Source organism: Acomys russatus, chromosome 31 (assembly GCF_903995435.1).
Source record: "Acomys russatus chromosome 31, mAcoRus1.1, whole genome shotgun sequence".
In the NCBI taxonomy this organism is placed as follows: domain Eukaryota; kingdom Metazoa; phylum Chordata; class Mammalia; order Rodentia; family Muridae; genus Acomys; species Acomys russatus.
This window is the reverse complement of record NC_067167.1, coordinates 5602662-5626840: the sequence shown is the minus strand read 5'-3', so window position 1 is coordinate 5626840 and position 24179 is coordinate 5602662. Positions and strand designations below refer to the sequence as shown.

The 24179-nt window shown below is 39.3% G+C and overlaps 1 protein-coding gene across 1 annotated transcript in view; it reads right to left on the bottom strand.

Annotated features, from left to right (window-relative positions):
- The window catches only part of LOC127183509 (vomeronasal type-2 receptor 116-like), a 48147-nt gene that overhangs the window by 11571 nt on the left and 12397 nt on the right, over positions 1-24179 (bottom strand). The window contains exons 2-6 of the mRNA XM_051139588.1: positions 22178-22203; positions 20808-20815; positions 19558-19843; positions 17552-18358; positions 15509-15736 (exon numbers count right to left, since the gene is read on the bottom strand). Coding sequence (XP_050995545.1) covers positions 15509-15736; positions 17552-18358; positions 19558-19843; positions 20808-20815; positions 22178-22203 — 1355 coding nt within the window. The remainder of the gene's footprint in view (positions 1-15508; positions 15737-17551; positions 18359-19557; positions 19844-20807; positions 20816-22177; positions 22204-24179) is intronic.

Genomic DNA, 24179 nt, shown 5'->3' with positions numbered 1-24179 from the left:
GAAATAGTCATCAAAAGTCTTCCAATCCACCCCCTCCAAAAAAAAGGGCCAAGGCTTTCTACCAGACCTTCAAAGAATAGCTGATATCAATTCTATTCAAACTATTCCATGAAATAAAAACAGAAGGAACATTATCAAACTTATTTTATGAGGTCATAGTTACCTTGATACCTAAATCACAGGAAGTCCCAACAAAGAAAGCAAATTTCATTTCAATTTCCCTTATGAACAGTGATGCAAAAATACTCGATAAAATACTGAATCCATGAACACATCAAAAATGTCATTCATCATGACCAAGTCTGCTTCCTCCTAGGCATGCAGGGTTACTTCAATATACAGAAATCAATCTTTGCAGTCCATCATAGAAACAAATGAAAGAAAAAACCCAAATTATCATCTCTTTAGATTCTAAAAAAGCATTTGACAAGATCCAACTTCAACTCTTGTTTTTAAAAAAGTCTTATTGATATTGGTGATACAAGGCAGGAACCGAAACATAATAAAGGCATTATACAGCAAGCTTATAGCCAACATCAAACTAAAAGGAGAGAAACTTTTAAGTAAATTCCTCTGATATCAGAGGCACAGCAATGTTGCCCACTCTTCCTGTATATATTCAATATAACACTTGATGTGTTAAAGTAATAAGGCAACTAAAGCAGGTCAAAGGGATACAAATTGTAAAGGAAGAAGTCAAAGTATAACCATTTGGAGATAATATGATAGTACACATAAGTGACTCCAAGAATTGTACCAAGGAACTCCTACAGCTGATAAACACCTTTAACAAAGTGGCTGGATACAAAATCAATAGAAAAAATTGGTACCCTTCATATATACAAAAGACAAAAAGGCTGAGAATATATGAGGGGAAAACCCCACTTCACAGTGCCACAAAAAGACGGAGAGTATATTGCTGTAACTCTCACCAAGCAACTGAAAGACCTATATGAAAATTCAAGTCTCTGAAAAAGAAATTAAAGAAGATAGCAGAAGATGGAACGATCTCCCATGATCATGGATCAGTAGGATTTTTTCCTTTTTTTAAATTAATTTATTCCTGTTACATCTCAATGGTTATCCCATCCCTTGTATCTTCCCATTCTTCCCTCCCTCCCACTTTCCCCTTATTCCCCTCCCCTATGACTGATCCTGAGGGGGATTACCTCCCCCTGTATATGCTCATAGGGTATCAAGTCTCTTCTTGGTAACCTGCTGTCCTTCCTCTGAGTGCCACCAGTTCTCCCCCTCCAGGGGAAATGGTCAAATGTGAGGCACCAGAGTACGTGAGAAAGTCATATCCCACTCTCCACTCAACTGTGGAGACTGTTCTGACCATTGGATAGATCTGGGTAGGGGTTTAAAGCCTGTATTGTCCTTGGCTGGTGCCTTAGGTGGAGGGGGACCCCTGGGCCCAAATCTGACTATCATAATGTTCTACTTGTAGGTTTCTAGGACCCTCTGGATCCTTCTACTTTGCTATTCTCCCATGCTTCTCTCATCTAGAGTCCCAATAGGACGTCCTCCCCTCTGTCCCAGTTTCCTGGTAAGTGAAGGTTTTCATGGGACATGCCCCTTGGGCTAGTATGCAGATATAAGTGAGTATATACCATTTGATTCTTTCTGCTTCTGGGTTAACTCACTCATTATGATCCTTTCTAGCTCAATCCATTTATCCACAAATTTTGGGAATTCCTGGTTTTTAGTAGCTGAGTAGTATTCCATAGTGTATATGTACCACAGTTTCTTTATCCACTCTTCTACTGAAGGACACTTAGGCTGTTTCCTTGTTCTAGCTATTATGAATAAGGCTGCTATGAACATGGTTGAGCAAATTTTCTTGCTGTGTGCTGGAGCATCTTCTGGGTATATTCCAAGGAGTGGAATAGCTGGGTCTTGAGGAAGCCCTATTTCCATTATTCTGAGATAGCACCAGATAGATTTCCAAAGCGGCTGTACTAGTTTGCATTCCCACCAGCAATGAAGGAGTGTTCCTCTCTCCCCACATCCTCGCCAGCATGTGGTGTCGCTTGAGTTTTTGATCTTAGCCATTCTGATGGGTGTAAGATGGAATCTCAGAGTTGTTTTGATTTGCCTTTCCCTGATGACTAAGAAGGTTGAGCATTTCTTTAAGTGTTTCTCAGCCATTTGATACTCCTCTGTTGAGAATTCTCTGTTTAGTTCCAAGCCCCATTTCTCAATTGGGTTATTCGGTTTGATGGTGTTTAATTTCTTGAGTTCTTTATATATTTTGTATATTAGACCATTGTCAGATGTAGGATTGGTGAAGATCTTTTCCCAGTCTGTAGGCTGTCGCTTTGTTCTCTTGACAGTGTCTCCTGCCTTACAGAAGCTTCTCAGCCTCATGAGGTCCCATTTAAAATAGTTGACATTAAGGCCTGGGCCGTTGGTGTTCTGTTCAGGAAGTTGTCTCCTGTGCCAATATGTTCCAGGCTCTTTCCCACTTTTTCTTCTAAGTGGTTTAGTGTCTCTGGTTTTATGTTGAGGTCTTTAATCCACTTTGATTTCAGTTTTGTGCAGGGTGACAAATATGGGTCCAGTTTCATTTTTTTACCCATATACCTCCAGTTAGACCAGCACCATTTGTTGAAGATGCTATCCTTTTTTTTATTGAATGGATTTGGCTTCTTTGTCAAAAATCAAGTGACCATATGTGTGTGGATTCATATCTGGGTCTTTGATTTGATTCTACTGATCAACCAGCCTGTTGCTGTGCCAGTACCATGCTGTTTTAATTACTATTGCTTTATAGTACAGTTTGAGATCAGGTATGGAGATTCCTCCTGAGCACCTTTTATTGTACAAGATTGTTTTAGCTATTCTGGGTTTTTTGTTTTTCCATATGAAGTTCAGAATTGAACTTTCAATGTCTTTAAAAAATTGTGTAGGTATTTTGATAGGGATTGCATTGAATGTGTAGATTGCTTTTGGTAGGATGGCCATTTTTACTATGTTAATTCTCCCGATCGATGAGCAAGGAAAATCATTCCACCTTCTCAGGTCATCTTCAATCTCTTTCTTTAGAGTTTTGAAAATTTTTTCATACAAGTCCTTCACTTGCTTAGTTAGAACAACTCCTAGATATTTTATATTGCTTGTGGCTAATGTGAAGGGTGTGGCTTTCCTACTTTCTTCCTCTGCAAGCTTGTCATTTGTGTATAGGAAGGCTACAGACTTTTTTGAGTTAATTTTGTATCCAGCCAATTTGCTGAAGGTGTTTATCAGATTTAGGAGTTCTGTGGTGGAATTTTGAGGGTCACTTATGTACACTATCATATCATCTGCAAATAGGGATAATTTGACTTCCCCCTTTCCCATTTGGATACCCTTGATCTCCTTTGGTTGTCTTACTGTTCTGGCTTGAACTTTGAGTGCTATATTGGAGAGATATGGAGAGAGTGGGCAGCCTTGCCTTGTTCCCGATTTTAGAGGAATTTCCTTGAATATCTCACCATTTACTTTGATTTTTGGCTATTGGCTTGCTGTATATAGCCTTTATTATGTTCAGCTATCTGCCTTTTATCGCCGATCTCTCTAAAACTTTAAACATGAATGGGTGTTGGATTTTATCAAATGCTTTCTCTGCATCTAAAGAGATGATCATGTGGTTTTTTATTTTCAGTTTGTTTATATGGTGGATTACATTGATCGATTTCCATATATTAAACCATTCCTGCATGCCTGGAATGAAATCTGCTTGGTCATGATGAATGATATCTTTGATTTGTTCTTGTATTCATTTTGCAAGTATTTTATTTAGTATTTTTGCATCGATGTTCATAAAAGAAATTGGTCTGTAATTTTCTTTCTTTGTTGAGTCTTTGTGAGGTTTAGGTATCAATGAGACTATGGCCTCAGTGAATGATTTTGGTAATGTTCCATCCATTTCTATCTTTTGGAGTAGCTTGAAGAGTATCGGTACTAGCTCGCCCTTGAAGGTCTGGTAGAATTCTGCACTGAAACCATCTGGCCCTGGGCTTTTATTGGTTGGGAGACTATCGATGATTTCTTCTATTTCTGTAGGGGAAATGGGACTATTTAGCTTGTTTATCTGTTCTTCACTCAACTGTGTCAAGTGAAATTGATCAAGAAAATCGTCTATTTCCCTTAGATTTTCAAATTTGTGGCGTATATGCCTTCAAAGTAGGCTCTTATGATTCTTTGTATTTCTTCAGTGTCTGTTGTTATGTCTCCCTTTTCATTTCTGATTTTGTTGATTTTAATACTGTCTCTCTGCCTTCTAGTTAGTTTTGCTAACGGTGTGTCTATCTTGTTGATTTTCTCAAAGAACCAGCTCCTGGTTTTGTTGATTTTTTGGACTGTTTTCTTAGTTTCTAATTTGTTAATTTCAGCCCTGAGTTTGATTATTTCCAGACGTCTGCTCCTTTTGGGTGTTTCTGCTTCTTTTTTTTTTCTAGGGCTTCCAGTTGTGTCGTTAAGATACTTATGTACGATGTTTCCAATTTTTTTTAAAGGCACTTAGTGCTATGAATTTTCCTCTTAGCACTGCTTTCAATGTATCCCACAAATTTGGGTATGTTGTTCCTTCATTTTCATTGAATTTCAGAAACTCCTTGATTTCTTTCTTTATTTCTTCCCTGACCCAGTTGTCATTTAGCAGAGAGTTGTTTAGTTTCCACGTATGTGTAGGCTTTTTGTTATTTCTGTTGTTGTTGAATTGCAACCTAAAAGCATGGTGATCTGATAGGATACAAGGTATTATATCAATCCTCTTGTATCTGTTGAGGCTTGTTTTGCGACCTACGATGTGATCAATTTTGCAGAAGTTTCCATGGGGTGCAGGGAAGAAGGTATATTCTTTCTTGTTTGGGTGAAAGGTTCTATAGATGTCTGTTAGATCCATTTGACCCATGGCATTGTTTAATGATGTTATTTCTTGGCTTAGTTTCTATTTCAATGACTTATCCTTCAGTGAGAGTGGGGTGTTGAAGTCTCCCATTATTATTGTGTGGGGACCGATGTGTGGTTTAAGCCTTTTTAGCAGATTTTTTACAAATGTGGGTGCCCTTGTATTGGGAGCATAGATGTTCAGAATTGTCATGTCATCTTAGTTGACTTTACCTTTGATGAGTATGAAGTGTCCGTCCTTGTCCCTTTTGATAAATTTTGGTTGAAAGTCTATTTTGTTTGATATTAAAATGGCTACACCTGCTTGCCTCTTTTGACCATTTGCTTGGAATATTTTTTCCAACCTTTTACCCTGAGGTAATGCCTATCATTATGGATAAGATATGTTTATTGAATGCAGAAGAATGTTGGATCTTGTTCATGCACCCATGCAGTTAGTCTGTGTCTTTTTATTGGCAAATTGAGACCATTGATGTTGAGAAATATTAATGACCAGTGACTGTTAAGAGTCTTAATTTTGATGTTGTTTCTAGTCGAGCGTTCGTGTAGTTGTGTTTTTGCCATGGTATAGTTATCTATTTCCTCAGTAGTTTTGGTTGTAGTTTGACCATTTGGGATGAAGTTTTCCTTCTAGTACCTTCTGTAAGGGTGGATTTGTGGATAGGTACTGTTTGAATTTGTTTTAGTCATGGAATATTTTGTTTTCTCCATCAATGGTTATTGATAGTTTTGCTGGGTAAAGTAGTCTGGCCTGGCATCTGTGGTCTCTTAGGGTTTGCAGGATCTCTTTCCAGGCCCATCTGGCTTTTATGGTCTTTGCTGAGAAGTTGGGTGTAATTCTGATAGGTTTGCCATTAAATGTTATTTGGCCCTTTTCCCTTGCAGCTTTTAATATTTTTTATTTGTTCTGTATATTTTGTGTTTTAATTATTATGTGACGGGTAGTTTTTCTTTTCTGGTCAATACTATTTGGTGTTCTGTAGGCCTCTTGTATGTTTATAGGCATCTCTTTCTTTAGATTGGGGAAATTTTCTTCTATGATTTTGTTGAGAATAGTTTCTGGGCCCTGGAGTCTGATGTCTTCTCTTTCTTCAATGCCTATTATCCTCAGATTTCTTCTTTTCATGGTTTCCTTAATTTCTTGAATGTTTTGTGTCAGGAGTTTTCCAGATTTGGCATTTTCTTTAATGGTTGCTTCAAGATCTGTGATTGTATCTTCTAGACCTGAGATTCATTCTTCCATCTTTTGGATTCTGTTAGAAAAGCTCACCTCTGTGTTGCTCGACTTCTTCTCTGAGGTCTCACGTTCTCGTTTTACTTCTGTCTGTGTGTTTATCATTGAATCCATTTTCATTTTCAGATCTTGAACTGATTTTTTGATTTCTTTCATCTGGTTGTTTGTATATTCCTGAGTTTCTTTCATTGCCTCTTTATAGGTCTTCAGAGCTTGAACCATTTTATTTATTTATTTCATCTGGTTGTTTGTATTTTCCTGAAAATTTTCCAGTTCCACTCTATGTGCTTCCTTTATGTGCCTCACCTTTTGGCTGTGTCTTCCTGCATTTGACTACAAATTTTATTTGTTTCCTCCATTATCATCCTCATTACTAAGGATTTGAGGTCATTTTCTTGTATTTCCGTTGTATTTGAGTCCTCTGGGTTGTTTTCTTTGGGATAGCAGGAAACTGGAGATGCCATGTTGTTTTTGTTTGTTTGTTTGTTTTGTTTTTGCGTATGCTTTTACACTGTCCATTAGACATCTTGCCATCTTTGTTTTTGTTGGGTAGCTTCCAGAGTTGGATGGAGGGAGTCTGATGATAGATTCACTTGTTTTCTCATGATTTCTCTAGGCTGGAAGCTCTAATGCTTCACTGGTGTGGATGTTAGGAGGTTAGCCCTGTTGTTCTGGTCTCTCACAGCCAGTGATCTTCAGCTCCCCTGTGCTGTGGTTCCTGCAATCGTTCTGGATCTCTGAATGAGCATTGGGTCAGGCCAAGTTATCCACAGCCTTCTGTGTCTCCTACCACATCCAGCCAGGAACTCAAGAAGCTAAACACCACCAATCCAAATATTACAATTTAAAAATGAGGTACAGAACTAAACAGAGAATTCTCATGAAGGAATATCATATGGCTGAGAAACACTTAAAGAAATGCTCAACATCCCTAGTCATCAGGGAAATGCAAATCAAAATAATTCTGAGATTCCATATTATACCTAGTAAAATGATTGAGATCAAAAACTTAACTGACTCAAGTTACAGCCTATGCTCTCAAGGATGTAGACAAAGGGGGAACACTCCTCCATTTGCTGGCAGGAGTACAAACTTGTACAACCAATTTGGAAATCAATTTGATGCTTTCTCAGTAAATTGGGAATAGGTCTACCTTAAGATCCAGCCACAGAAATCCAAGATGGCTGTGATGATCACACACTATGTCTAGTCAGCCAGACTGAGCCTAGGAACCAGGCTTTGAGGTGCAGAACACAAGAGCCCTACTTAAGAGGGGTCCACAGTGTGTAGAGCACATGTGGGTCTTGCCTCTGGCCATCTAACTGGCCCATGAGAACTGGTGCCAAGTCCCCAGAGTCTGGACATACAGCAACCTAAGAGCTGCATCTGTGCTTTATATATCAGACTCTGTATCTGGGACTGAATTGTGGGTGGTAGAGTGTCTGGATCTGCTGTCAAAGGGGAGAACACAGTAGAGCAGGTGGATCTGACCTCAGACTTCTCCACTGGTCCACAGAAAGTCACAGATTCCCAGATTGGAGCAGGCAAGCTCACCAAAGTCCAGCCAAACTCAGGCTTTTGGGCCATATCTGCCCCCTACCCCCATCTGAACTCTGTTCTGCAGAGCACAAGCACCTGTGCCTGTTGGCCCAGGGGGAGGCCAAAGTGTAGACCTGGGATAGATTGGACTTTGGATCACCTCATCAGTCCACAGAGGGACCCAGGACCCAGGCGGGTCTGGACATTTTCTCCAAAGCCTAAGAAAATGCCTCAGGCTAGCAGACTGTACCCACATTCTCTCTCCAGGTCCTGAGCAGGAGTGAACATATTCTCCAGGAGCCAGCCAAACACAAGCTAGAATGCTGCATACACACACTCTCTGTCTGAACCAAGGCCCCAGGGTCTGGATGAGCACAGGCATGTGCACCAAAGAAATGACCAATATCCCACTATACAGACACTCTCTACTGGACTGAACCAAGACACCAAGGCCTGGCCTGGCAAGCAGGCTATACCTGCATTCTCTCTCAGAATGAGCCTTAGACTCAAGAGTATCAGCATCAGAGTCTGCTGGCCCAGGGGCAGCCCAATGTGTGGAGCAAATTCCCCAGAGCTGAACCCAGATCACCTGCCTGATCCAGGTAAGGGTTACCTAATCCCCACAAGGGAAGGGTCTCGACCTATAGACAACTATGAACCTGCTCTCAAAATCCAATGAAGGACACTAGAAACTACCTTGGAACATCAGAAACAGCAAGATGACTAAAGGCCAGGCTAAAAACACAAGCAACAAAAACCAAATTAATATGATATCTCCAGAACTCAGTTATCTCAAAGCAATCAGCCCTGGAAATTCAAACACAACTTAAACACAAGAAAATTTCCTCAAATCCTTAGTAATGAAGACAATAATGGAGGAAAAAATAAAATCGGTAAACAAATACAAGAAGATACAGGCAAACAGATAGAGGACCCTAGAGAGGTCATGATAGATGTCTATAGAAAGGAAACGAATAAATCACTGGAAGGAATTCAGGAAATTGCAACAATTAGGTGAAGGAAATCAACAAAATGGTTCAGAATCTGAAGATGAAAATGGAAACAACGATAAAAGCACAAACAGAGGAAAGGTTGGAAAGAGAGACCTTAGTGAAGAAAATAGTAACCACAGAGGAAAGCATCACAAACAGAATTCAAGAGATAGAAGAAAGATTCTAGGGTGTAGAAGATACAATGGAAGAATTTGATGTAACCATCATAGAAAATGTTAAAACTGAAAAATTCATGACCCAAAACATCCAAAAAAATCAAAGACACCATGAAAAGACAAAACCTAAGAGTAATACAATTTGAGGAAAGAGAAGATGCCTGACTCCAAGGCCCAGAAAATATTTTCAACAAAATCATAGAAGAAATACCTGCCAATTTAAAGAACAAGATGCATATAAACATACAAGAGGCCTACAGAACACCAAATATAGTAGACAAGAAAAGAAAATCCTCTTGCCACAATATAATCAAAACACAAAATGCAGAGAACAAAAAAATATATATTAGAATCAATAAGGGGAAAAAAGCCAAGTATCATATAATGGCAAACCTATAAGAATCACACCTGACTTTTCAGCAGAGACCACCAAAGACAGAAGGGCCTGGGTAGAGATCTTGCCACAGATGCCAGTCCAGACTATAGTACCCAGCAAAACTTTCAATAACCATAGACAGAGAAAACAAAATGTTCCATGACAAAAACAAATTCAAACTGTACCTATCCACAAATCTAGCCATATAGAAGTTACCAGAAGGAATACTCCAACCCAAACTGACTAACTACAACTAGGATAACACACGAAATAGATAACTTCACTTTAACAAAACAAAAATTACACAAACACCCAAACACAACCTACATCAAAACCAAAGGACTTAACAGTCATGGGTCATTAATCTCTCTCAATATCAATGGCCCCAACTCTCCAATAAAAAGACACAGACTAAGAGAATGGATGTATAAACAAGGTACAACATTCTGATGCATTGAAGAAGCAAATCTCAGCCACAATGATTGATATTACATAGGAAAAATGTCTTCCAAGCAAATGAACAGAAGAAGCAAGCTAGTGTAACCATTCTAATATGTAATAAAATAGACTTTCAACCAAAATTAATCAAAAGATATGGGGAAGGGCACTTAATACTTACCAAAGGAATATTCAACCAAGATGACATCACAATTATGAACATCTACACCCCAAATACAAGGTTAGTCATATTTGTGAAAAAAAATTAATAAAGCTTAAACCACACTTTGATACCAACACCTGAATAGTGGGAGACTTCAACATCCCACTTTCACTAAATGATAGGTCAATGAAACAGAAGCTAAACTGAGAAATATTGGCACTAACCAGTGTCATGAATCAAATAGATCTAGCACACATCTATAGAACTTTTCACTCAAACACAAAAGATTATACCTTGTTCTCAGCACCTCATGAAACCTTCCCCAAAATTGACCATATACTAGGTCACCAATAGATCCTCAACAGACAGAAGGAGATTGAAATAATACCTGGTATCCTATCACACCAACATGGACTAAAGCTGGACTTTAACAACAACAGAAGCCGGGCGTGGTGGCACACACCTATAATCCCAGCACTCGGGACGCAGAGGCAGGTGCTTTGGTGTGAGTTTGAGGCCAGCCTGGTCTACAAAGCGAGTCCAGGACAGCCAAGGCTACACAGAGAAACCCTGTCTCAGAAAAAAAAAACAACAACAGAAATATCAAAAAGCCTACACACACATGGAAACTGAACAACTCTCTACTCAATGACAACTGATGCAAGGAAGAAATAAAGAAATCATATACTTCCTAAAATTCAATGAAAATGAAGGTACAACATACCCAAATTTAGGGGACACATTGAAAGCAGTGCCAAGAGAAGGCACTAAGTGCCTTCATAAAGAGACTGGTAACATCTCATATAGGCAACTTAACAACACATCTGGAAGCCCTAGAAAAAAAAGAAACAGAAACACCCAAGAAGAGTAGATGGCTGGAAATAATCAAAGTCAGTGCTGAAATCAATAAATTAGAAACAAATAGAACAATTCAAAACATCAACAAAGCCAAGAGCAGGTTCTTTGAGAAAATCAACAAGATAGACAAACCATTAATCAAACTAACTAAAAGGCAGAGACACTATCCAAATCAACAAAATCAGAAATGAAAAGAGAGACAACAATAGACACTGAAGAAATACAAAGAATCATTTGGCTGTACTTCAAAAGCCTATACCACAAAATATGAAATTTGAAAGAAATGTAGAATTTTCTTGATGGATTCTACTTCCAAAGCTGAATCAATATCAGATAGATGAATTAAATAATTATATTTATCCCTCAGAAATAGAAGCTGTCTTCAAAAGTCTCACAACCAAAATAGGCCTAAGTCCAGATGGTTTCAGTGCGGAATCCTCCCAGACCTTCAAAGAAGAGCTAATACTGATACTCTTAAAATTACTCCACAGAAAAGAAATGGATGGATCATTACCAAACTCATTCCATGAAGCTGCAGACACCTTGATACTTAAACCTTACAATGACCCAATAAAGAAAGAGAATTTCAAACCAGTTTCTCTTATGAACTTTAATGCAAAAATACACAATAAAATGCTTACAAACAGAATCCAAGAACACATCAAAATTATTATTCACCGTGATCAAGTTGGCTTCATCCCAAGCATGCAGGAATGAATCAATATACAGAAATCCATCCATGCAATCCACCATATAAACAAACTAAAAGAAAAACCCATATAATCTTCTCCTTAGATGCCCAGTAAGCATTCAAAAAAGTCCAAGTCCCATTTATGTTTAAAATCTTAGGGAGATCAGGGATGCAAGGCACATACCTAAACATAATAAAGACTATATACAGCAAGCCAATAGCAAATTTTGAATTAAATGGAGAGAAACACAAAGAAATTCCACTAATATCAGGGACTAGACAAGGCTGTCCACTCTCTCCATTTCTCTTTAATACAGTATTTGAAGTTCTAGCTAGAAGAATAAGAAAACAAAAAGAGATCCACATTGGAAAAGAAGAGGTCAAATTATCCCTACCCACAGATGATATGATAGTGTATATAAGTGAACTGCAAAATTCCATCAGAGAACTCCTAAAGCTGATAAACACCTCCAACAATGTGGCTGGATACAAAATAAACTCAAAAAGTCAGTAGCCCTTCTTTATGCAAATGACAATCATGCTGAGAAAGGAATTAGGGAAACTACACCCTTCACAATAGCCACAAATAATATAAAGTATCTAGGTGTAAGTCTAACCAAGAAAGTAAAAGACTTGTATGAAAAAATCTTCATGTCTCTGAAAAGGAAAATTAAAGATGGTAACAGCAGATGGAAAGATCTCCCTTGTTCATGGATTAGAAGAATCAACATAGTAAAAATGGCCATCTTACTAAAAGCAATTTACAGATTCAATGCAATCCCTGTCAAATATCTACACAATTTTTAAAAGAATTTGAAAGATCAATTCTCAACTTCATATAGAATAACATAAAAACCAAGAAAGCTAAAACAATCTTGTACAATAAAAGATCCTCCAGAGAAATTCCCATCCCTGATCTCAAGCTATACTATAGAGCAACAGTAACTAAAAGAGTACAGTACTGCCATAGAAATAGACTTGTTGATCAATGGAATCAAATCAAAGACCAAGAAATGAATTCACACACCTATAGACACGTGATTTTTAACAAAGAAGCCAAATCCCTTTAATGAAAAATGGATAGCATATTCAACAAATGGTGGTGGTTTAACTAGATATCTACATGTAGAAAAACGCACCTAGATCCATATTTACCAACATACACAAAATTCAAGTCCAAGTAATAGATTAAAGATCTCAGAGGAAGGACAGCAGGTTACCAAGAAGAGACTTGATACCCTATGAACATATACAGGGGGAGGTAATCACCCTCAGGAACAGTCATAGGGGAGGGGAATAATGGGAAAATGGGAGGGAGGGAAGAAAGGGAGGATACAAGGGATGGGCTAAACATTGAGATGTAACAAGAATAAATTTTAAAAAAAGATGTCAACATAACACCAGACAACTAAATCTGTTAGAAGAAAAAGTAGGGAGTGCAGAGACAACTTACTGAAGAGAACTCCAACAGCCCAGGCTATAAGGTCAATAATTAATAAAAATGACCTCATGAAATAGAAAGCTTCTCTAACATAACAAAGCAACAGTCTAAAGACTGAGAAAATATCTTCACCAACCTTACATCTGGCAAAAGGCTAATATCCAAAATATATAAAGAACTCAAGAAATTAGCAACGTCCAAACCAAATAACCCAATTAAGAAATGGGCTTGGTAGCTCACGCCTTTAATCCTAGGACCTGGGAGGCAGAGGCAGGTTAATCACTGTGAGTTTAAGGCCAGCCTGGTCTACAGAGTGAGTCCAGGGCAGCCAAGGCTACACAGAAATACCCTGTATTCAAAAAGGACCAAAACAGAACAAAACAAAACAAAGAAAGAAAAAAGAAAGATAGAAATGCGGTTCAGAGCTAAACAAAGAATTCTCAATAGAGGACTATCACATGGCTGAGAAACACTTAGAGAAAGGCTCAATGTCCTTAGTCATCAGAGAAGTGCAAAAACTCTAGTGACAGTACATGCTGGTAAGGATGTGAAAAAATGGGAACACTCCTTCATCCCTGGTGGGAAAGCAAACTTGTACAAATACTTTAGAAATCAACCTGACACTTTCTCAGAAAATTGAGAATAGGATTACCTCAATACACAACTAATCCACTCTTTGGCATATACCTGAAAGATGCTCCACCACACAACAAAGACATTTGCTCAACTATGTTCATAGCAGCCTCATTCATAAGAGCCACAACCTGGAAACAACCTAGATGCCTCTCAGTCAAAGAATGGATAAGGAGAATGTGATACATTTACACTATGGAATGCTATTCAGCTACTAAAAACAGAGAAATATTGAAATTTGCAGGGAAATAGATGGAGCTAGACATGAACATCCCAGAGGAGACAACCCAGATCCAGAAAGACACACATGGTATGTACTTATGTATAAGTGGATATTAGTCCAACATGGATGTCTTCTGAGAGTCTTCACACAGTGGGGGATCAAGACAGGTGCTGGTACTCACTATTGGAATCCAGGTAAGAGGCATGTGGAAGAATGGGGAGAGAGAAGGACCCAGAGGGTGCAGGAGCACTACAAGAAGACCATCATGGCTGGCATATTCGCACACATGGGGGCCTTCACAAACTGCTCTGCCAACCAAGGACAATGCATGCAGTAACCCTAGACCCCACTGTTCTGATCTAGGCAGTGGAAAGCTAATTCTCCACAGTTGTGAGAAGAGCCGTGATTGTCTCTGGTAGGAACTCTGGTGCTCCCTATTTGTCCACTTCCCATTGGTGAGGAGGACTGGTGGCACTCAGAGGAAGGGAAAGCAGGCTATTCTGATGAGACCTGGTAGGCTGTGATCATACAGTGGTGGGAGGAGTTCCTCTTCTGTTACAGGTCTATGGGAAGGAGAATAGGGTGAAAGTGGGAGGGAAGCAAGAATGGGAAGATGCAAGTGAGGATATAACAATCGGGATGTAATCTGATAAATTATTTAAAAATAAAAATAAAGAATTAAGTAAAAATAAAAAAGAGTATAAGTTAGGCAACAACAATAAAAAAGACCCAGCCATACCACTCCTTGGCATAAACCCAAAAGATGCTCCACCACACAAAGATATTTGCTCAACTATGTTTATAGCAGCTTCATTCGTAATAGCCAGAATCTGGATGTTCCTCAACAAAGAATGGATAAAGAAACTGTGTGCATTTACAAAATGCGTTACTACTCAGCTATTAAAAACAAGGAAATCTTGAAATTTTCAGATAAATTGATGGAAGTAGAAAGATAATCTTGAGTGAAGTAACACAGACCCAGAAAAAAAAGATATATATATACTCACTACAAGCTGATATTAGTCACATAATACAGGATAACCAGACTACCATACACAGACCTAAAGAAACTAGATATCAAGAAGGCCCCTAGGGAGAATGCTTAATTCTCATTCAGAAGGACAAATAGAATAGATACCAGAAGCAGTTGAAGAGAAGTAACTGAAAGTGAGCCTACCACAGAGGTCCTCTGAATGAGTCCACCCAGAATGAGATCCAGGCAGATTCTGAGATACACAGACAAACTCTGGCATGGAGCACATGGAGTCTCATAGAAGAGTTTGGGAACACAAGGACCTGAAGGGGTCAGAAGCTACACAAGGAGACCAATGGGGGCAATAAATCTGGGTGGAGGGGGTAGTTACTGCAGAGTCTGATGCAACAACCAAGGACCATGCATGGTGTGGACCTAGTCCCTCTTCTCAGATGTAGTAGATAGACAACACAGTCTCTTGTGGGTCCTATAATATGGGAGTAAGGACAACTTCTGAAATGGACTCTTGTCCCACACATTGAACACTTCCACTTGGTGGAACGGTCTTGCCAGGCTACAGAGGAAGAGGATACGGGTAGCCAGGATGAGATTTACACACTAGGTTGGTTGTTAGGGGAGGAGGGCACGCTTTTCTGAGGACCAGTAGAGGGAGGGAGTATAAGGGAGGAAGGGTGGGATCGGGAGGCTACAAGGGTGGTCGCTACAATCAGAATGTAAAGTGAACAAATTAAAAATTAAAAAAATAAACTTATGAAAAAATATTGGAATGTTGAAAGTGAGTTTGTAAATACAGTAGGGCTGTTGTGTTTTAAATTATGAGGAGGCAGGAGGCACAGTAAAACTGAAATTCCACTCACTTGTCTAATTCCTGTGTTCCACTCTATCTTGTCCTCAGACAATGACAGTTGTTGCCCAGGTGGCAAATATGAGGAAAACGTTCCTACTTTTACTTTATATCCAAGACCTTGTGGAAAATTCCAGAAGTTCAGAATGTCATAATCTACATGCACTTTTTCTGAAGGTTTCAAAGTTACTGAGTCTCCACCAGCATTCATGAATTGAATGTTCTTCAGGATGTGGTTTAGCTGAGAGAGATGCATGATTTATAAGCATGCTTAGTGTGCAGATAAAATATTTAACCATGCACGTTCACATTTACATTAATTTCTGTCTCAAAGTGAAATATCACTGCAGTTATAAAACAACAAAATGGTGTTTACAATGAAACAATATCATACTCCAGCAGTCTGCGAATAGGTGTTTACTGAGATAAACCTTGGGCTTTTATGCAAGCTGATGGTTTTCAACATTGATCCAAATAGTTTGTGATCACTGTTAATTATGAGCCAAACACAATCCTGAATTACCAGGGCATGAGGTCTCAGTGAAGAACTGTATAGATTAATTTGTACTCTAGGCAGGTGTACAAAATATTTTCTAACTTTGGTTTAACTGAGGCATGAAGAACGACTCTGAATTTTAGTAGGCTCATTTTGTGAGCTGGGCCAGAACTGGACATAATGGAAATAGATTCTTGAACAGCACGTAACTCATTTGCTCCTTGTTCTTGATGGTGGATGTTGATGTGGCCAAGCTGCTTCCAATTCCTGACACTTTGAGTTCCTCCTAGTGAGGGACTGTAAATTGGCATTGTGAACAAAACAATCCCCTTTTCACTTCAGTGGTTTTTGGCCACGTATTTCATCATAGTAAGAGGAATCAGAGTTAAGTATAAACACCCAAAGTAGACACACATTTTCTTTAGATGATTTAGCATTGTTTTATTTGGTGACACTCTATACTAGGTAGGAATGTGAAATATTAATTGGATCCTGGTTCATGTTAAGAACTTTCTGCAAAGAGATTAGGGTTTTTAAGATGAGAATTTCAGTGGAGCAGGATCATGATTGGCCTTTAATATAATCCTTTGCCCTAGGTTCTTAATACTAGCTTCTACAATATTGACATCTTGATTATAAGTTCCACCCATGTCTATATTTTTATTTTGAGTACTAAAAACAGTCTAGAAACTTTTGTTTGGAAAGAGAATCCTAAGGTGCTTGTTTAGAGCACCTGCAGGTCCATTTTTAAAAGTTACCTTCATGTAGAGTAATTTTAATTCAGAAAATGATTGCTCTTCCTGGAAATCACATCCAAAGACCTACATCTGTGTGATTCTACTGGAATTAAACCTCACCTTTAATCGAGGAGACAGAGGCATTCAGATCTGAGTTCACAGACAGCCTGGTATAAAGCAAGTTTCATGTTAAAAAAGTTTAGGTCTAGGCTTGGTGGTATATGCTCATTTCTAAACGATTCAGGGTAAAGTTAGTTTGTAGAAGGAAGCACGATGTTTGAAATTGTTGTTTAATTGGGTGGCAGAAAAAGTGATGAATAAGATATGCCCAAGTCCCCTGAGAATAAAGGGGATAGGGAATCTACTTGTAGGAGCCACACAGAGAAAGAGAGAAAAGAGGCAGTTTTACTGTGAGAGTTTTACAGAGAGAACAAGCTAGACATGGGTAAAGACAGAACAAGCTACAGAATGAGAAGGAGATAGAATTTTAGAAAAGATCGGTGGAGTTAGTTTGAGGGCTGAGAGAAGAAGTCCAGAATGAGTAATTTATTGGAGAGAGAAATTTGTTCCAGAATGCCTGAATTGAACCAACTAGCTATGAGCTCAGAAAGAAGGAGAAAGTATGAGCTGATGAAGCATTAAATCTGAGTCTGAAAACATTCTAGGACTAGGTTTTATTGTATGGAGCCTAGAAGCTTCTAGGACTAGGCTTAGGCTAACAGACAGAGGCAGTAAGTCTCTGAGACAGCAATTGAAACAGGTGAACAAAAGTTCTTTTACACCTGGAGTAACACTGTGCAGGTTCCAAAGGAAAGCCCATTACCTTCCACGGGGGAAATTTCATTTTTCCTCCATTTTTAATTTCTTGTTTGTCTGCTTCATGCATAACCATCTTGTGAAGGGTATGAGCCACAGCATACACAGCATTGTACATATGGTAACTCCCATGACTCATTGCCATGTCATGGTGATACCAAGGTAACCATTCCAAGGAACCTCTAGATGAACAATTTTTAAATGATTTACAGGAAGCCTTAGATATTGAGCAATTAAAATAATTTTCCCACAGTCTTGCCAGGAAAATGTCTTCTGGGTATTTGGAAGGGGTTACGGTCTTTGCAAATTCTTTGAAAGTAGAAATCTCACCATGATGTTGTGAAAAGATGAGAGTTCCATGGAATGAGTCAAGAATGAAATGTCGCATGGAAGTAATGACTTCCCATTCTGATGTGGTAACCCAGATTTTCCATGGAAGTATATGCTCCCACCTTCTAAAGAGCACACCTACAGTAGAGTCAGTGGTACCATAAATGATAATAACTTTTACTGAGTTGCTCACAATTGGGCTATTGTAGACATCATCATTTTGCATTTGGAACATCTGATTTGCTGGGATCATTTGCATGAAGGCTAAACAGACTCTTCTTTTTTCCATCTCTGGTATCAAGTCTGAGACAAAATGTACACTTTTCTCATCATCTGAGATGACCAGCCCCACCCAATTCCATCTGAAATGGACAATCAATGTGACCATGCCTAAGGCCAGAGAAGACTCCTTGGAGGCCATCTGATACAGAGAAGGAAACTTCGCAGAGTCATTCATATTTATTTCAAAAGGTCCAATGGTCAGCTAAGAAAAGAAAATAGGGAGTGACATGAAGATGGAGGTTCCAGAAATCATAGGTTCAATGAGGCTGAAACAAGATCTTCAAATTATAGAAATTCAAACTTGTATTTAAAGGCAATTTCAAATTTGGGACCCAGTTTCAGAAAATGATTTGAAATATTCCCTTCTATCTTAAATCTCATTCATGACTTCCAAACAATTGAAATGCAGATATACCAACAATTTCAGAGCATATAATCTTTAAAACTATGCATTTAAAAAGATTGGGTATTCGTTTGGGTGGCTGTGTGTACATACAAGTGTGTGCACCAATGTTTCTACAGGTGCATACACATGTGCACAAGAAGGCTAGAAGAGAGCTTTGGGTGTCCTCTCCTGTAGGCATGATGTTATTGCATAATTCAATTTTTGTACCCTCCGTATCCTCTTTCAATCTTTGTTTTAAGAATCTCCTGTCTTAATGTTGTATAAACACTGCTCCCTCAGCTGTCGACTGAGAAACAAATAAAGGATCTTACAACCAATCTCTGAGGAGGGTAGAGAATAGAGCTAACTTCCTGCCAGCCAGGGGGTGAGGTATTACAGGAGAAAGCAGGAGATTCAGCTGTGGAGGAATTCCCAGTAACATTATGAGAGAGGAGGAAGATTCAACTGGAGCAGGAAAAGCTACAAAGCATAAGTAATCTCTGGTATTTACACTGGGAGGAAACTAGATTAGCAGATAGGGTTAAGGTTAGAGTAGTAACTGCTCCGTTCTTGCTCTATAAAGCTTGTTATTAAACAAATACGAAGGAGTGTCAATTGTTTGGGGTTAAGGGAGAAACAGAAATAAACACAGTTGAATAAAAGAAATTTTAACACTCTACTTTTTGTCACTTTTTTTTTTTTTTTTGAGGCAAGCTGTCCTTAACACCTCTTGATTCATAAAATTTTTTGGTCTGGGAAGAATACAGGAAGGCACAGGTATCACTCTGTATCTGCTGTGCTATGGTGAGTACATGGGTGGTGTTGGCAGGAAAACTCCTCCTATTTTTACGATTTCACAAAAAATTATTCTTGACTATGGGATGATCATCCAGCCCAAAACTAAGTAATTTGGATCTTGTACAAACAAAGACCTTCAGTTTAACGTTTTTCAATCATATTCAAATGCCGACATCAAAGGGGAATACTTTAATTAATTCCCACTCATAAAATCTCACCTGTGGATATTTATAAAGTTCCAGAAATGTGCCAATTAGGGAAGAAATTTCAAACGTTGTTCCTGTGATTGCAGCCACAGATTTTTCCACACTTCTGCAGCTGTAGTTTGGGAAGATGTTGTTCTGCCCCGTGAGCCAAATAAAAAAAATGTACAGTGTATCATCTTGTGTTGGCCCAGCATTGTAAATGCCATATCCCAGAGACATGTTAGGTAAAAGAAGGGCATTCCTGTTGATCTCCTCAATGGCAAATTTTAAAGCAACCACGAATTGGTAGTTGTTGGGGCTAATCCTATATAGAGAACAAGAGAATCAAGGCAGAACAATCTTCAATGACCACTGTTTTACATCTGAACACAGTTAACTGTCATGCACTAAATGAAAGCTTACTCTCACAACTTTCATGTTCAAATCATACCTTGTTATTTGATGGAGTAACAACATGAGATTTTTTTTTGGAGGTCAGTAGGGCTCTTTTTGCTCCTGTTTAACAGATTATATATTGAATAATGCCTTTAAAAATTACACCACTTCCTTCATCTATTTCCTGTCTGAGGATACAGGAAGAAGTCTATCTCCTATTCAGGAAGCTAGTAGTTAATACACAATCATCTCATGTCTTTAAATTGGTGGTCCAGAATATTTTGTTCCCCTTTTGAACCCTCTGATTATGAACTGTAAAAACCTGTTTATTGTTTCATGTGGCTCAGCCCTACCACATACCTTTAATCAAAGAACAGGTGATTATAGTGTGTCTCATCCAGGCCTAACACATACCTTTTATCCAAGAATGTTCTGTTTATTGTAAAAGGTGATTATTGACAGAGCCATATCTAATTGGAACAGTGAAAGTCATAAAGCCAGCACAACTGTTTAAAGAAGATCCAGTAAAGCTGACGCTAATGATCTCCCACTTTTTGGCCTTGATCTCTTTGTATCACATGCTTAGGGGGCTTCTATTATTTGTACAACTTGGGGTTATTGGAGTGATGGAAATTTTATTTTATTTATTTATTTATTTATTTTTATTTTTACTTTTATTGAATGTTTATGGTTTACGTGCTATGCACCAAAATCCGTCTCCACCCCGTGTAAAATTAGATGAACAGATAAGCCAAAAAATCTTGTTACAGAATCTGTAGTGTATCACACAGTATAGCCTTTTGTCCACATATGTTTACTTTCAAATGTTCATTGCTATGAGTCATGGGTCTGGTTTGAGGCCTACACTCTCGTTACCAGATCCTCACTGGGACTGCTGTTGGATATCCAATTGTTGCCGTGTGTCAAGGAGATTCTTAATCTTTGAATCTGCAGGTCCGGCCCCTTCATGTGTCGCAGTAGGTCATACATGGGGTAGATGTTGATGTGAGGTCAGCTCAGAGCCCTGGATCAGGGCCTGCTCCCTTGTTCTAACCATAGGACCCACTCTCCTGCTCCTGTGTCATCATGGCAGGGCTGGCTCTCCTTCTCCTATGTCCTGGGGGCAGGATCAGCTCTCCTGCTCCCATGTCCTCAGGGCAGTGCCTGCTATCCAACTCCTCTGTCATCATGGCAAGACCAGCTCTGCAGCTCCTGTGTCCTCAGGTTAGAGACAGCTCTCCAGCTCCTGTGTCCTCAGAGCAGGGCCAGCTCTCCTGTTCTTGAGTCCTCAGCGTCAGCTCTCCTGCTTCCCTGCCCTCAGGGCCAGATTTCCTGCTACTGTTCAATTCTCCAGATTGTTGCTGGCTGTCAAGGTGGGATGGCCTTCTACTCCTCTGGGTACTGGATCATGTGGATCATCAAGCAGGTAGCAAGTGGAGGCCCCTCAAAGTCTTCATTGAGTTGCTCACAGAAACCATTGATGTTGGCCTAGCTCAGCTTTTTGCCCAGGGGGAACTTGTGCCTCTGTTGATTCATGCTTCCTAAGTCTCTAATTCCATTGCATGCTCCATCTGCCATGGGCACCCCACCTTGGTGCTGCCCCTAGTATGCACCTCTGCATGATCCAGCACTGATCATGGCCCCAACCTGTGAGAGGAGGTCCATGGGGCTTGTGGTGTGGGTGGTGCAGTCCTCACTTGGGCTCAACTCAAACAGCACCCCCTCTTTGAACGCCATCTCCTTGGCCCACACCACCCAAAAGGCAGCAGCGGCTGCAGCGGCGACCCAGGACCCCTGGGAATTCACCAGAGTGTATTCCCATGGTCCTGCCACAGGAGGGCATGGAAGATCCACATGACAGGATTCTCTTCTCTGTGGGTAACACCAGCACTGTGTTTGGTACTCTAAGTATGGCCCTTTGGTGGCTTGGCAGCCACTGCTGTTCCCTGAATCAGACACAGTATGCGATCGACGCCATCTTGGATGATCTTGACTTGGGTATTTCTAATACATTGTACTAAGTGTTTCCTCTCAATCAGGCTGCTCTCAGGGGTGTACAATTCTGTGTAACTCTGGAATGCAACCATTCTTTCCTCTGAATGCATTGAGGGCCTCATTTTTTGAAGCCCGCGGCCTCACGCCACTGCACCAGAATTTTTTTTTAAGAGTCATTCATGCACTGATTTTTCTTAAAAAGCATTTATGAACACTTCTTCTTAGTTTCCCTAGGAATGTCCTCATCATATTACTCCTCCACTTTCAGGGAGATATCCTTATCTGGACCTACTCAAAGGTCTTTATGTCCTGGAGGTCATGACTCAAATAATTATGCCAGCAACATCTTATGAGGCTCTGACTCAAATATATTCCTGAGACATCTGACCCTGGATGTTACTTACTCAGAAATAAAATAATCAAAACAAAGTAAACTTAAAAAGGTAAACAATATTTGGTAGGAAGTTGACAGCGGATCAAATTAAAAGCGCTTCCTACTGCTGATGGACAAAGAATGGTATGGATAAATGATAAAAGAATAAAATATTAAGACCTCCTTTAGAAAAAGTGAACTTATACAGGACCACTACGGTGTCATATGACAAAGGAACAAAAATACTAAGATTAGATATATAAATCAATTCTACAAATATATAAGATATAAACATTATAATATTGAGTAATGTTTGAACAATGACTGCAGCAGCTTTGGCCTGAAAATGTTTCTCGGGTCTGAGGTCAATTAGCTATTGAAAGTTGATTGTATACTAATTGGGGCATGACAATCTTTCCAAGCTGGCTTGAAGATTTTCATTCTGTCCAGTGCCCTGGAAACCTCAAGAGCTGACATCCTGAGAACAGGCTGTCATGCTTTGGTAAAATATGCCCTTGAAATTTCAATATTGTTAAAAGTTGGGTGGTAAGATTGATGAGAAAACAACTATTGTAAAAGAACTCTGTTTTATCTTAGTTTATTAATGATGACTAGACTTATGACCAAGCAGAAATTAAAACACATGTCTGGGCACAAAAAAAGATGTGATCTGTGTTTTGGAACATCATGCTTCTATCCCTGCACAATGTGTTCTGTATAAATAAAGTATCACTCTGACGGCCAGCCAGTCAGGATGCAAAATTCTTCCTAATCCCTATGCCCAGCTCATTCCTCCCTCTCCTCCATTTGATGCTCTTGCATCCATCCTTCTTCAGGCCCTGGTCCACACCCCAGGACTGGACTCCAGAAGATTATGGTGTGGCTCACCCAGTCTTAGCACACACCTATAATCCACGATCTTTCTGTACACAGGATTAATAAATTTAATCCTAGGTCAAGAGACAGAGCAAGAAACCAGCAGACAGGGATCAAGTAGATGGGAGGGATTTTGGGAAAAGGGTACTTAGGACAGCATAGAGAGGAAGGGGATTTTTAGGTTTTTAGCTATTAGCTCTTTAGCTCTTTTCCTTTTAGCGTTTGGCTTTTTTCCTCCTGGCCTATTAGGTGTGCTAGCAGACCAGTTCCTCCTGGGCTGTGAACTGAGCTAGCAAGATTTGTACTTTTTGATGTTTGGCCTTTTCTTCTGGGATGTGAGCTGAGCAGGAAGGTCAGAGAAAGCAGGAAGGATGCTTTCTCTGCCTCTCTATGATAGAAAGTTTTCACCCCAGCATCTGGTTTTTGAGTATCCATTGATAAAATTGGAAAACATGGGATTGTCCTTTATAAAACCACAAAGTGAAATATCTATCCTTCATTAAAATGAAAAAGATATTTTGCGTGGTTTTGGGTAGGTGAGTATATATGTTGTGGATAGCAAGAATGAGCCAAGTCTCTCTAAGAGGCCCCAATGAAAGGCCTCTGTCCTGACTCTTCTACTTGGGTTCTGGTAATCTGTCCTATGGCAGCTGTGTTCTCCCTGCCAATATTATTACATGTAGCTATCTGACGGCCTTGACAATTTTCCCATTGCAGATAAGTGTGTAGGATGCTGTACTTCATAAACTTGGTTGGTGAAAGTCATAAGTTTACTCCAGACTTTCTGGTCCCAGACGATGCTTTTGTCATCTTTAGTCCTCATTCTCCTCCTTCTTGACACCTTGACATTTGGAACCATTGTTCCTGTTGTGTAGGTAATATGTTATTTATGTATGTGTGCATTTGAGAAAGTATGTTTTTATGCTGTATTATACATACATAAATTATATATTGTACTCTTTAAATTTTTATCAGTCATGTTTTACTTTGAGAATTTGCATGTATTTTTAATATA